This window comes from Lucilia cuprina, chromosome 2, assembly GCF_022045245.1.
Source record: "Lucilia cuprina isolate Lc7/37 chromosome 2, ASM2204524v1, whole genome shotgun sequence".
NCBI lineage: Eukaryota > Metazoa > Arthropoda > Insecta > Diptera > Calliphoridae > Lucilia > Lucilia cuprina.
This window is the reverse complement of record NC_060950.1, coordinates 6,532,623-6,544,029: the sequence shown is the minus strand read 5'-3', so window position 1 is coordinate 6,544,029 and position 11,407 is coordinate 6,532,623. Positions and strand designations below refer to the sequence as shown.

At 29.0% G+C, this 11,407-nt stretch overlaps 2 protein-coding genes across 2 annotated transcripts; both read right to left on the bottom strand.

Moving 5' to 3' along the window:
• Positions 1 to 361: 361 nt before the first annotated feature.
• On the bottom strand, positions 362 to 1,132 carry LOC111681697. Its single transcript, XM_046956739.1, has 3 exons — positions 948 to 1,132; positions 632 to 880; positions 362 to 575 (listed from the first exon to the last, which is right to left on the bottom strand). The coding sequence occupies exons 1-3, from the start codon at positions 1,103 to 1,105 to the stop codon at positions 542 to 544; spliced, it is 441 nt and encodes a 146-aa protein (XP_046812695.1). The 5' UTR covers positions 1,106 to 1,132; the 3' UTR covers positions 362 to 541.
• Positions 1,133 to 1,855: 723 nt separating this feature from the next.
• Positions 1,856 to 2,561, bottom strand: LOC111681696. Its single transcript, XM_023443582.2, has 3 exons — positions 2,337 to 2,561; positions 2,007 to 2,273; positions 1,856 to 1,945 (listed from the first exon to the last, which is right to left on the bottom strand). Exons 1-3 carry the CDS (start codon positions 2,477 to 2,479, stop codon positions 1,921 to 1,923), a joined length of 435 nt encoding a protein of 144 aa, XP_023299350.2. The 5' UTR covers positions 2,480 to 2,561; the 3' UTR covers positions 1,856 to 1,920.
• Positions 2,562 to 11,407: the final 8,846 nt, after the last annotated feature.

Here is an 11,407-nt window from a genome sequence, read left to right as displayed (position 1 = left end):
AATAAGTATGGAAGTTTACACGTTTACGAAAGCTTCCGTTTGAGGGTGTCAGTCAGTCAGTATTGATTGAATGATGCTTTTAATACTCATTTCCGGTCATTTGTGTTTGTGTTACCAATTCAAACACTTTTTGTGGTCTCATTGAAGACTGAACATGTTCACACATACAGAAATAACTGCATAGATACTCATACACAATATACAGCAGCAATAAAGAGCTCATGTGATTATTTGTTGTAGTTTGTAATCGAGTCATATACCACACCCCACCACTTCAATTCAAATGCTGTTTTGATTCTTTTGCAATTTTCGTGTTCAATTGTTAGTGTTCTCGTGTTGTGTAAAACATTTTTTATTGGTATTGAAATTGACAACTATTCGTCACAATTTGAAGTAAAATGTGTACCGAACATATGCTTATTGTTGGAAGCAAGAAAGATAAATTTTAGGTGCTAAACAATATATTGCTTTAGTTTTTGGGTCAGAAATGTTTTTTTAATATAATTTATTTTCACACTTCTATTGTATAATTATAAAAGGTTTATTCAAAAGTTTTATCAAAATATGATATTTGTCTGCAAATAAAAAAACAATTTACAATTGTTAGAGTATTAATTAATACATAACTTACCTCATTTGCCTAAAGAAATTTATACGTTTTCTCTCAGCAGTCGGTCGAGAAAAATGATCGTCCATAAATTTTCCCGGAGCCCAAGGCAGCATTTGAAATACATTAACTGGTTTACGATTAAACAATGGATCTATATCATCCACAATTGAAGATTTCGTGGGACACACTAAAGGATAAGGTACATAAAAATCTCGACTGTAAGACGATGTTTGAAACAATTTTTCCAGATTTTCATCGTTATTTTCAGATCTAAAATTATAGAAAAGATTTTGATTTTCAACAAGAAGTTGATTAATTTTCATTATATTAAACCTACTTTTTCGAATTATAAACGTTAAAATTTACTTGCTGTTTACGTGCCAATTTTTTATTGTTGTTGCCTTGTTGTCGTCCCCTATTGAGAACTTCGTGTGTCACTGATATGGGAGTTGGTAGTGTGGGATGGGTGTAAAACCAATTTTCACTTAAATTCATTTTGATGTTTTTTAATTTGGAAAAAAATGTATCTATTTTTTAATTAAATGCTTAAATTAAATAGATTTTATGTTGTCAAAAACTTTTTATAACCCAAACTGAAATGAAAAATGTTGTAGCAGCGCCATCTGGTGGTGCTTGAAAACCTTAATTAAAAACACAAACAAATATTTAGTAAAGACTAAAACCTTTTGTGTAAGTAAAACATAAATTAGGCAGCACTTTTTTACAGCAGTAGCAAAGTCTATGGATTGGCCAATAGACTAGTCCACACTGTGGACTCCATGAATGATTTATAGACTTGGCAAAAGACTAGTCCACACTGTGGACTCCAGAAATGATTTATAGACTTGGCAATATAAATGTCAATGGACTAAAACAGCTGTGTAAATAGACTAGTCCAAATGCTTGTCAATATACTAGTCCATAGAATTGCCAATAGACTAAACCATAGACTTGTCTCTAGACTGGTCCAGCTGTTAGTGGACTAGTCCAAAGGATTGTTAATAGGCTAGTCAATAGAGTATTCCCAAGGCCTATGAATTAATAAAGAATTGTCAGTAGATTGGTCGATAGACTTGTCAATAGACTAGATCACTTTGCAATGTTTGGTAAGTAGACTAGTCCATACACCTGTTAATTGATTGGTGCACTGATTTGTCAATACACTTGTCCACAGGCTTGTCAGTAAATTAATTCGTGGACTTGTGAATAGACTATTACAAGCTGTTCAAATATTAAATTCCTTTATTAAAATATAATTTTTATTTATGAAAAATATAGTTTTATGAAAACATCCAAATCTCAACGATAACTTAAACCAATGGGTAATGTTGATTTCTATAAAGAAAAATCGGTAAAGAACTCAATACAATTAAAGAACTAAATACAACTTAACAACCTTAACTGTCTAAAAAAGTTAACTTTTCGTCGTTCAGGCGTTATATCAATCAAATGATCATCCATAAACATAAATTCTGAAGAAGTTATACGCTCCACGGCGAAATCATTCAACGGTTTGCGATTCCAAAGGTGATCTGGTATATTCTCTTCATCAAATCTTGAATTAGGTATTTGTTCATAGGGTGGATCATAGTCACGTCTATATGAAGTTGTTAATGGCAACACTGTAAGAGGCTTTATAACTTCGTTGGACATAAAATGTATGCTATTTCATTTACGTTATTATTATTTTATGGAGTTTTTATATTTCTTTGAAAAACACCCTTACCTTTGAAAATTGAATCGTTTCTTCCTTTTCTGACTTTGTCCTTTCCCTGGACCCATTTCAAGCATTTCTTGAGTAGTAGTCTCGGGAATGTTTTTGTAAGCTTCAACGTAGAACCAATTAACGGCAGAAGACGGTTTATGCATTCTTAATTACAGCTTTCTTAAATGCTATATATTTTTATAAAAATTTTATTTGTCAAAACCTTTTTTAAGACTAACAAATATTTTTAAATTGATGTACACTGTTCTCAATGATAGCAGGTTTTAAAACCTGCACACTACAATTTCGGTGGGCTTCTAGAACAGTTCTAGTTGTGTTCTAGTTCTGTTCTAGTTCTGTTCTAGTTCTGTTCTAGTTCTGTTCTAGTTCTGTTCTAGTTCTGTTCTAGTTCTGTTCTAGTTCAGTTCTAGTTCAGTTCTAGTTCAGTTCTAGTTCAGTTCTAGTTCTGTTCTAGTTCTGTTCTAGTTCTGTTCTAGTTCTGTTCTAGTTCTGTTCTAGTTCTGTTCTAGTTCTAGTTCTAGTTCTAGTTCTGTTCTAGTTCTAGATTTCTTTTGGTTGTGTTCTAGTTCTGTTCTATTTCTGTTCTACTTCTATATAGTTCTGTTCTAGTTCTAAATAGTTCTGTTCTAGTTCTCTTCCAGTTCTAGTTTAGTGGATATGAAAATTTTAATAATTCTCTAATTCCGCCATAAAAAGTACCTGTCGCTTAAGTTGCGTTTTAAATAAAACTCCAAAATGTTTACAAGATTTTTTTAATTCAATTTATTGAAAAAAGATTATTTTAACATATTTTTTGGTTTTTGTTTGGAATAAATATATATTTTTTTCTTTTTGGTTTCAAGCCTTTTAAAAGAAAATTAAATTTGAAATAAACTAAAAAAAATAATATATATTTTTATATATCCATTTCTTTTATTTAATATTTTAACTAAAATAAAATAAAAAAGAAAAAAAAAAATACTATTTATATATTAAATTTATTTTGTTACTTAATAATTTTATTTCGTGCCTAGTTTTGTGTATTAATAATTTGTTTACGAGTTTTGTTTTATATTTATATTTCAAATATATATTTATATTTCAAATATATATTTCTTGCCATGCTAAAAAATAATTGCAATTATGAAAATAGCTGAAAAAAAGAATTTAGTTGTTGGTTTTTTTGTTTTTTAATTTTTTTGCTAATTTATTTAATTAAATTATTATCAAAAATTGTTATTTATTTTATTTTTTTGTTGGAAAAAAAGTTCAGTTTTTTTGTAATTTTTTTTTAAGTTTATAATGCTATGCTATATTTTTTGTTATTTATTTATCAATTAATTTATTTATATTTTTAATTTTTGAGGACATTTTAGTTTTTTAAATATATTTTTTAATAAGTTCATTTGGTTTTGTTAAAGTTCTTTTGCATTTAATTTAGTTTTTTTTTAATTTATTTAATTATATTAAATCTTATTTGTTGCAAAAATTTGTTGACTAATGTTGTTTTTTATATTTATATATATATTTTTTTTAATTTTAAAGGAAATTTGTTCTTCAATTTGAGGGCATCTTATATAAATATTAAATTTTGTTATTTATAGCATTTAATATAGTTGATTTTATTATTAATTTGGTTTGTTTTTTATTTATAAATTTTTATAAAAAATCTTTTTTTTTTAATTTGTTTAGCATTTTAAAATGGTTTTCTTTCAAATATTTGCTTTGAAAATAACCATTGAAATTGCTTCAAACTTGTTTGATAAATTGTTAATATTTCACTGAGCCGAACATTATTACTGAATCAAAATTCATGCATAGAAGTTGCACCATAAATTGAATGTCAAATGTTGACCTAATACATGATGGTTAAAGTCCACCAATACTTTGTTATGAAACTCTTTTATCAAAAGTAAGAGTGTTATAATAGTTAATGTGTAATCGAACTCATTAAAAAGGATTTGGGTCAACTGGGAAGCAAACTATTCCGAATTTTAAGGAAAAATTCCGAAGAAAAGACTTTTTGAAGAACTATACGATGGGGCTATTTGTAGAACGGGGATCAATCCTCATAAAGTTTGTTTTATTCCTGTATAACCTATTTCTGTCGAACTTGATTGCTATTCAAGTATTTTGAACGCTGTAATAGGCGTTAATGTTACTTTCTGATCGTATACGGGGTGTAGGATCAATTATGAACCGTTGTTCATGAAATACATTCTTATCCGTTATTTAGAGTAGAAATGGTGTTTTAAAGAACATTTTCTAAAATGGACTTTATATGGATTAAATTTTGAATCGAACCTCACAAAGTTTGGTGTAGAGATTCGGTAGAGATATTTGTGCTCATAATAAACATACCTGTATCGAATTTCAGATTTATGCTCGTATTTTGAAGCCAGCAGTCAGCGTTAAAGTCATTTTCTGGGTGGAACTTCTATTTAATAAGGACCCGGAATATATATACTTTTGTGGGTCTATGATCAATATTTCGATGTGTTACAAACGAAAATCAACTATGTAGCTCCCTCCATTCTAACCCTAACGTGATTTCAAAAGACAGACGGACGGACATGGATACATAGTCATAAACTTTAAATAACAAGATATCCTTATATACAGATATAATTCCGGAGGTTTCAAAACAATATTTCCACATATAAGAATCTGAATGAATAAATTAATTAATACAAAATTTTAACAATTCTCTCTAATTTTTTTTACCAAAAAGGTTAAAATTTAAAAACTTTCAATTTGAAGGCCTGTGATATAGTTTAAACAAACAAGTTTTATTTTTTTATATATTTTTACACAAAAGATTTTCTTAAGTTAAATGTTTTCTGTTGTTCTCTTTTTTCGTATTTTACATAATATTACAAATATCTAGAAATTTAAGTTTAAGAAAATAAAAACTAAATTTAAAATTTTAAAAGCAGCAGCTATGAAACAAAATCTTAAGTTGCATATTAATAAAATAGAAATATTTTTTTTTAATATCTCTAGGCCATGTTCGATCGTTTTGAATACAGCACACGTTTGTGTTATAAACGTTAGTTGAAAGATGTTGGTTCTGAAAACGTGTTGAATTCTTACAGCGGTTGGAATTGTAAAAGACTGCTTGTCAGGATAGGATCAGATCGTTTTGAATAAAAAAAGTCATTGTTACATAACGGCTTGGTTTTGGTGTTTAAAATATTAAAATTGTTTATTAAAAGTGTTAAGCACAATTGTTTTTATTATTTGTTAAATGCTGTCAAATTATATTTCGAATTTTTAAAGACAAATTTAAGCGAGTTTTTTTTTTTAACTAAATTAAGTATAAATCTCAATCCCAAGTGTTATTAATGGCATATGTTTGAAAATTTCGTTAGAAATTTTATCTAAAAAATTATTTTTATAATAAAAAATATAATTGCCCAATTCACAATCTATGTTGTTTCGTTGTAGAGTTATATGCTACTTATAAAATAAAAAAATTACAACTTACTACGATAAAACCTTCAATATCGACGGTGAATTGTACAAATATCAAATGACAAAGTATAATTAAAGGGGTGACAGTTATATGATCAGCTGACAAATAAAGAAGACTTAAATATCCAACAAACAGGAAGACATCATTATCGTGTTCATTGGAAGTAGATAGAAACTCAAATCTTCTCAAATAAGCCATTTAAACTCGAAAAGATAAATTAGACGCTATAGCACAAAGTTAATAAGACATCGGAGTGTTTCTATAGCATCCATGTATTTGATATCACATTAAATTCAAAAAAAATATACATGTACATCTAAAGGGGTTTATCTCATACTCAGGTGGGAACTAACGACTTACTTAGCGAAGTCACACTTTCCGATAACGGCAATTTTATTCGAAATTAATAACACAACCTGACTTTCCTATACGAATGGTTTTCATACATACGTTCGGAGTTGCAATTAAAAGATCCATTAGATTTCAAATATGAGATTATGGCCAAGGGGGACATTTAACTAAGAGACGAAAATGATCTGAAGATTTACTTTAAAACCCAAAAATCGTGATATTCTTCGATCTACCTAACCTTAACTCTACATTCGCTCTTAAGCAGTAAATTTGAGCAAATTGATGACTCTAAATTAAGAGACAAGATCAGTTAGATGATCTTCATTGACAACCAGACGGATTACATAATCAGAACAATTGGCCTGTACCTCGGAATGAGTATTAGCTAATAACATTAAATCTAAAACCGCACTTTACTGCAATAGATATCAGAACAGAATAGTGAGGCAATGAGTGAACCGATTGAGTTCTTGTTAGAAAAGGCGTGGGGTTAATCTTGACACTGTGAACCCTGCGAGAAGAGAATGTATAGGTATGCCAAAATAAAGAAGTCAGATAACACAACAACTGGATTCAATAGAATATAGATCATGCTTGAGAAGCTTTCGTAAAAATAATATCCAAATATCTTGGGATCAATGTAATTCCAGATATTAGACGGATAACTGATTGGAAAATTGAAAGGAACTATGACCAGAAAACTGATTTTCTGATCTCTATATAATTTCGACATTATACATATAAAGCAGTCCGATAGTGGCTTATGTATTATTTTTCGGAATACCCAAACACTTTAAGCAGATAATCATATTAGTTCACAAAGATCTGAGGATTTAGTAACCAATGAATACTGTACCGTGGTTTAAATGGAGCAATCAAGAATTGCAAAAATCCATTAAGTTGACAAACGTCCAGAGTCTCAATCGGCAACAGCTGTATCAACCGAAAGTTTCTTTCCCCGCAAAGGAACATAAAGACACAGCCAACATGTAATATACAAAGATCAATTAAATCTTCAAAGGGAATATTCTATTGATTCTTCTTATATCTTTCTATTAGAATATTTTTTATGCTGAATTTAACAGACATCTTAAAGAACCCAAAATATGTGTTTAAATCCTCTTCGAGGTCTCCCAATATCATACATTATCTATTTTACATTTCTATTATATTTTCGCATTTAGAAGCGCAAATATCGAAAAATGTTATTTTAACAAAAAACTAATTCATAGGAATCTAAATAAATAAAATATATGAGTAGCAATGACTGGAACCGGGCATCCCTTAACGAGATGGCGAAACATTCCACAATAGGACTGTATTAGGTTCCAGGACATCAATAAATTCCTGTTAATACCATCACAGACTCTCCTGCCAAGTTAGGTTCCTCGCTTGCAAGAGAGCATACCGAACCTTTTCTTTGTGTACCACTTTCAACCTGCAAACGTTCGATACATGAAAAACTATATGAGTTTGCGCAATGCAGATGATCGACTGAAGCTACCTGCAGGCAAGCAAGGATTATGTGACCATTTTACAAAGCCACAAAGATCCCATGCCCTTTTCTACATTCCGAGAGCTAATCTACGGAACATAACGGCAGTGGTAACTGACCACTGAAGTCTAAACTTACCCAGTAACGACTTCTGCAAGAGCTGTCAGGATGAAGCGGACGAAGAGAGTGTAACTCACTTCCTCTGTCTTTACCACGACCTAGCTGATCACAGAATGGGTCTGCTAGGTAGCTATTTTCTGCATGACTTAGCGGATCTATCGGAGGTTGATATCCGGAAGATAGATTCCTATATTCGTTCGACAAACTGGTTCGGTATAGGAAACCAGAATGATTAGGTCGAAGTGACCGTTTTCTCTTTTTTCAGGTATCACAAAGGGATCAGAATGCTGGACCTAAGTGATGACATTGCGAGACGGCCTGCCTACCTAACATAATGACTGGAACCTGAGATTATGGCTTCGATTACTGCCAGAGACTCACTGCAACGGACATAATGATCACTCGGCTCTATAAAGAGGAATAGAATTTGTAAATAATAAATGACAATCGACATATTAAACAAGCGGCTCTATAAATACGATTAGAATTCATAATGAACTATTAGTTATTAGATTGTGGTTTTGATTCCTATCAGAGATTCACTGCAATCGACCGACATATAAATTACGCGGCTCTATAAATACGAATAGAATTTGTAAGTAATAAATGATCTGTATCAAATACGATGCTGGTCACCCCTTAATTAAACCTTAAAAAAATTACTTACTAATTATAATTAATGGCAACAATATAACAATACTAAAATATGTGTGTATTACAACTTAAGTCAAATTTAAGCTAAAAGCTAGGAAATATAAAAAATTTTCGAATAACAAAAAAAAAACTTATTAAAGAGATTTCATGAAATTAAGGGGATAGTTAATATAAATATTTATTTAATCGTAATAAATGAAATAAATTGTGCAATATTGTTTTTTTTTTTGTAATTTTTATCAGAGTTAAAATTAAGTGAATTTATGAGAAAAAAAAAACGAAATTAATAGCTTTAAGAGAAATTTATGTACAACAAGATTTTCTTTTAGTTAGTTAGGATTTCAAAGTTAGTAGTAAGTTTAAATTTAAGTTTTAGTTATAGTATTTAATAAATACAGGCTTAAAAATTACAATTGTTTTTAGGCTCAAGAATATGTTGAATATTCTTAAAATTTTGTTTTAATATATTTATATATATTTTTTTTATCATAATAATATTTAACTATTATTAAAATATTAAAGCTGACACACTTATCCAGTACACAATTTGTTTGCATAATTTTTCTTCATTTCAGTTATGTTTTTAATAAATTTATGCAAAAATTTTACAAAAAACTTTGACCAAATTTTATAACCGGAAAAATGGTTAAATGGTCTTTTTTTGAATTTTAAAAAAATATTTAATTTTTTAATAAAAAAATTAAATTAATTTTTTTTATAATTATATATATTTTTGGGTTTTCTATTACAATTTTTACAATTAAAGTATTTTTCATTTTAATTTTTGTTTGTTAATTTATTTAGTTTTATTTTTTTTTTTAATATATGTATTTAGCTAAAATTTAAGACACATTAGGCTTGTTAGCATTATCTTTTTTTTCAATTATTTGTTAATTAAATTTTCTGTTTTTTTTTTGTTTTCTTTATAGAAAATTAATAAAATATAAAATAACTTTTGCAGCGTTGAAATTGTTTTGTTTTTATAAAAAGGGGCGTTTCATTTTTATATTTTAACTTTAGTTATAACATTATGATTTAAGAGTTTAAATTTATAAAGTTTTCTTTTGGTTTGTTATTTATTTTTGTTTTAAGGAAACCGAAAATTTATGATTTAATGTTGTTTTTCTTTAACAACAATTTCTCCAAAATGTTTTAAATTAAAAAAAATTAATAATGCTGGATTTTGTTTTTGGCACTTAAAAAATGCTTTATGGTTTTTTAAAAGAATAATAAAAAAATTTAAATTTGTATGTTTAGTTTACTTTTAATTATATACTTTAATTATGCTTTAATGATTGTTTTCACATGGTTATATAAACAAATTTCTTTCAGTGTATTTAAATAAAAAAAATTTAAATTTGTTTATTGAGAGAGTAAAAGAGAGTAAGAAAAGTGAATGAATTTAAGACTAAAAACAATTTAAACTATTTACTTTTCACTAGTTATTTAGTGACATTTGAACACATTCACTTACAAGTAAGTACTTAAATAAGTTATTATAAATATAATGTTAAAAAGTTGTTAGATTTTAGGCTTAAAATAATCTTACAGAAAATATGAATCTCAGCCTCGTGTTTCTTAGTCCATCTAGATATTTTATTGCGCATCGTTTAACGGTTTTCACAAAGCAATATAATTTTTTTTGTAAATGTACATATATGTACTCTCATATGAAAGTCATTATTAAAGTACTTAAAAGTAATGCAGATGACATGAAAAGTAAGCTGTTATATAAGTACAAGTTATTATCAAGTTTTTGCTGGGTAACTACACGAAGTCTTAAAGTATTTCTTTTTTTAACTTTCATATCAATATAATATCATGAAATTCTAATAAAAAAATTCCCACCTTCAATAGGCAGACAGAGGACGAATGATTTCAAAATACTTTTTTTAAGGAAATATTTCAGTAACTCGTGAAGCATGGAAAGGAATTTCACACACTCAGAGCTGAGGTATTTTAACAACATCTACAGTTATTTTGGGAAAAATTTCACCCTTCTTTGGAACACTGTCACCTCAGAACAATGGTTTCAAACAACTATTTTATCTGATGTAATTGGGTAACTAAGAAATTTTTTTCTTATTCTATGATCACTCTCTTTCTCTCTCTTTCTCTCTCTCTCTCTTTTATCAAACATAATTTTTCTGCCTTGAGTTAATCTCTATTTCCATTTCAACAAAAATTATAACAATTTCCTATGAAAAACACTTCAAATTAAAAGCAAATTTGAAAATCAAAAAAAAAAAAAATCACATGAAATCTCTTTAATACAAATAGGTATTATCACTGCTCAAAATATCTTCTTCGTCCTCTTCAACAATAACCTTATTACGTATGGCATTGGTTAAATCATCGACATTCGTAAATGACGATGTAGCATAATCGAGTTTATCCGCAACGATCATATCGTCTTTATGGCGACCACGCAACATTTGATAATGTTGCTGTTGCTGCTGCTGATGGTGTTGTTGCAATGACGGACCCTGCAGTTGTAATTTCATGTGCTGTGTATTAGAGGTGGTAGTGGTGTTGCTGGTGGTATTGACAGATGAACTAATAATGGCTGAGGAAGTGACGGTGGAGGAGGAGGAATGTGTTTGATCGATATGATGAAGATGAAAGATATCCGTTTTATCTTGCATTGGCAATGGTGGTGGCATGACTGATGTATTGGATGCAACGACATCTGATACAGATGATGCAGTAGTTGGTGACATGGGATTGATATGAGACGTGAAACGTGTTGTTGAGTGTTGTTGTGATAATTTATTACGTCTATTCATATTCAAACTACTACACATACTACTACCACTACTACTGCCTGCCGGCTGATGTACTATTGGTGGCGGTTCGACAGAGGTAGATATTGAGGAGGACAATAATCGTGATGATGATTTCGTGGATTGTTGCTGTTGTTGTGATTGTTTGTTTGTCAGTGTGGCTAGATGTTGATGTTCTTGATGATGATATTGGCGATCGATATTACTAGAACTA

Bases quoted from the DNA above. Each gene is read 5' to 3' on its own strand.
- LOC111681697 (XM_046956739.1), bottom strand. From the start codon at position 1,105: ATGAATTTAAGTGAAAATTGGTTTTACACCCATCCCACACTACCAACT. The intron at 881-947 runs GTAGGTTTAATA...CTATAATTTTAG, and splicing joins AACGTTTATAATTCGAAAAA to ATCTGAAAATAACGATGAAA. The intron at 576-631 runs GTAAGTTATGTA...TTTTATTTGCAG, and splicing joins AATTTCTTTAGGCAAATGAG to ACAAATATCATATTTTGATA.
- LOC111681696 (XM_023443582.2), bottom strand. From the start codon at position 2,479: ATGCATAAACCGTCTTCTGCCGTTAATTGGTTCTACGTTGAAGCTTAC. The intron at 2,274-2,336 runs GTAAGGGTGTTT...TAAATGAAATAG, and splicing joins AAACGATTCAATTTTCAAAG to CATACATTTTATGTCCAACG. The intron at 1,946-2,006 runs GTTGTTAAGTTG...TTTTCTTTATAG, and splicing joins AACTTTTTTAGACAGTTAAG to AAATCAACATTACCCATTGG.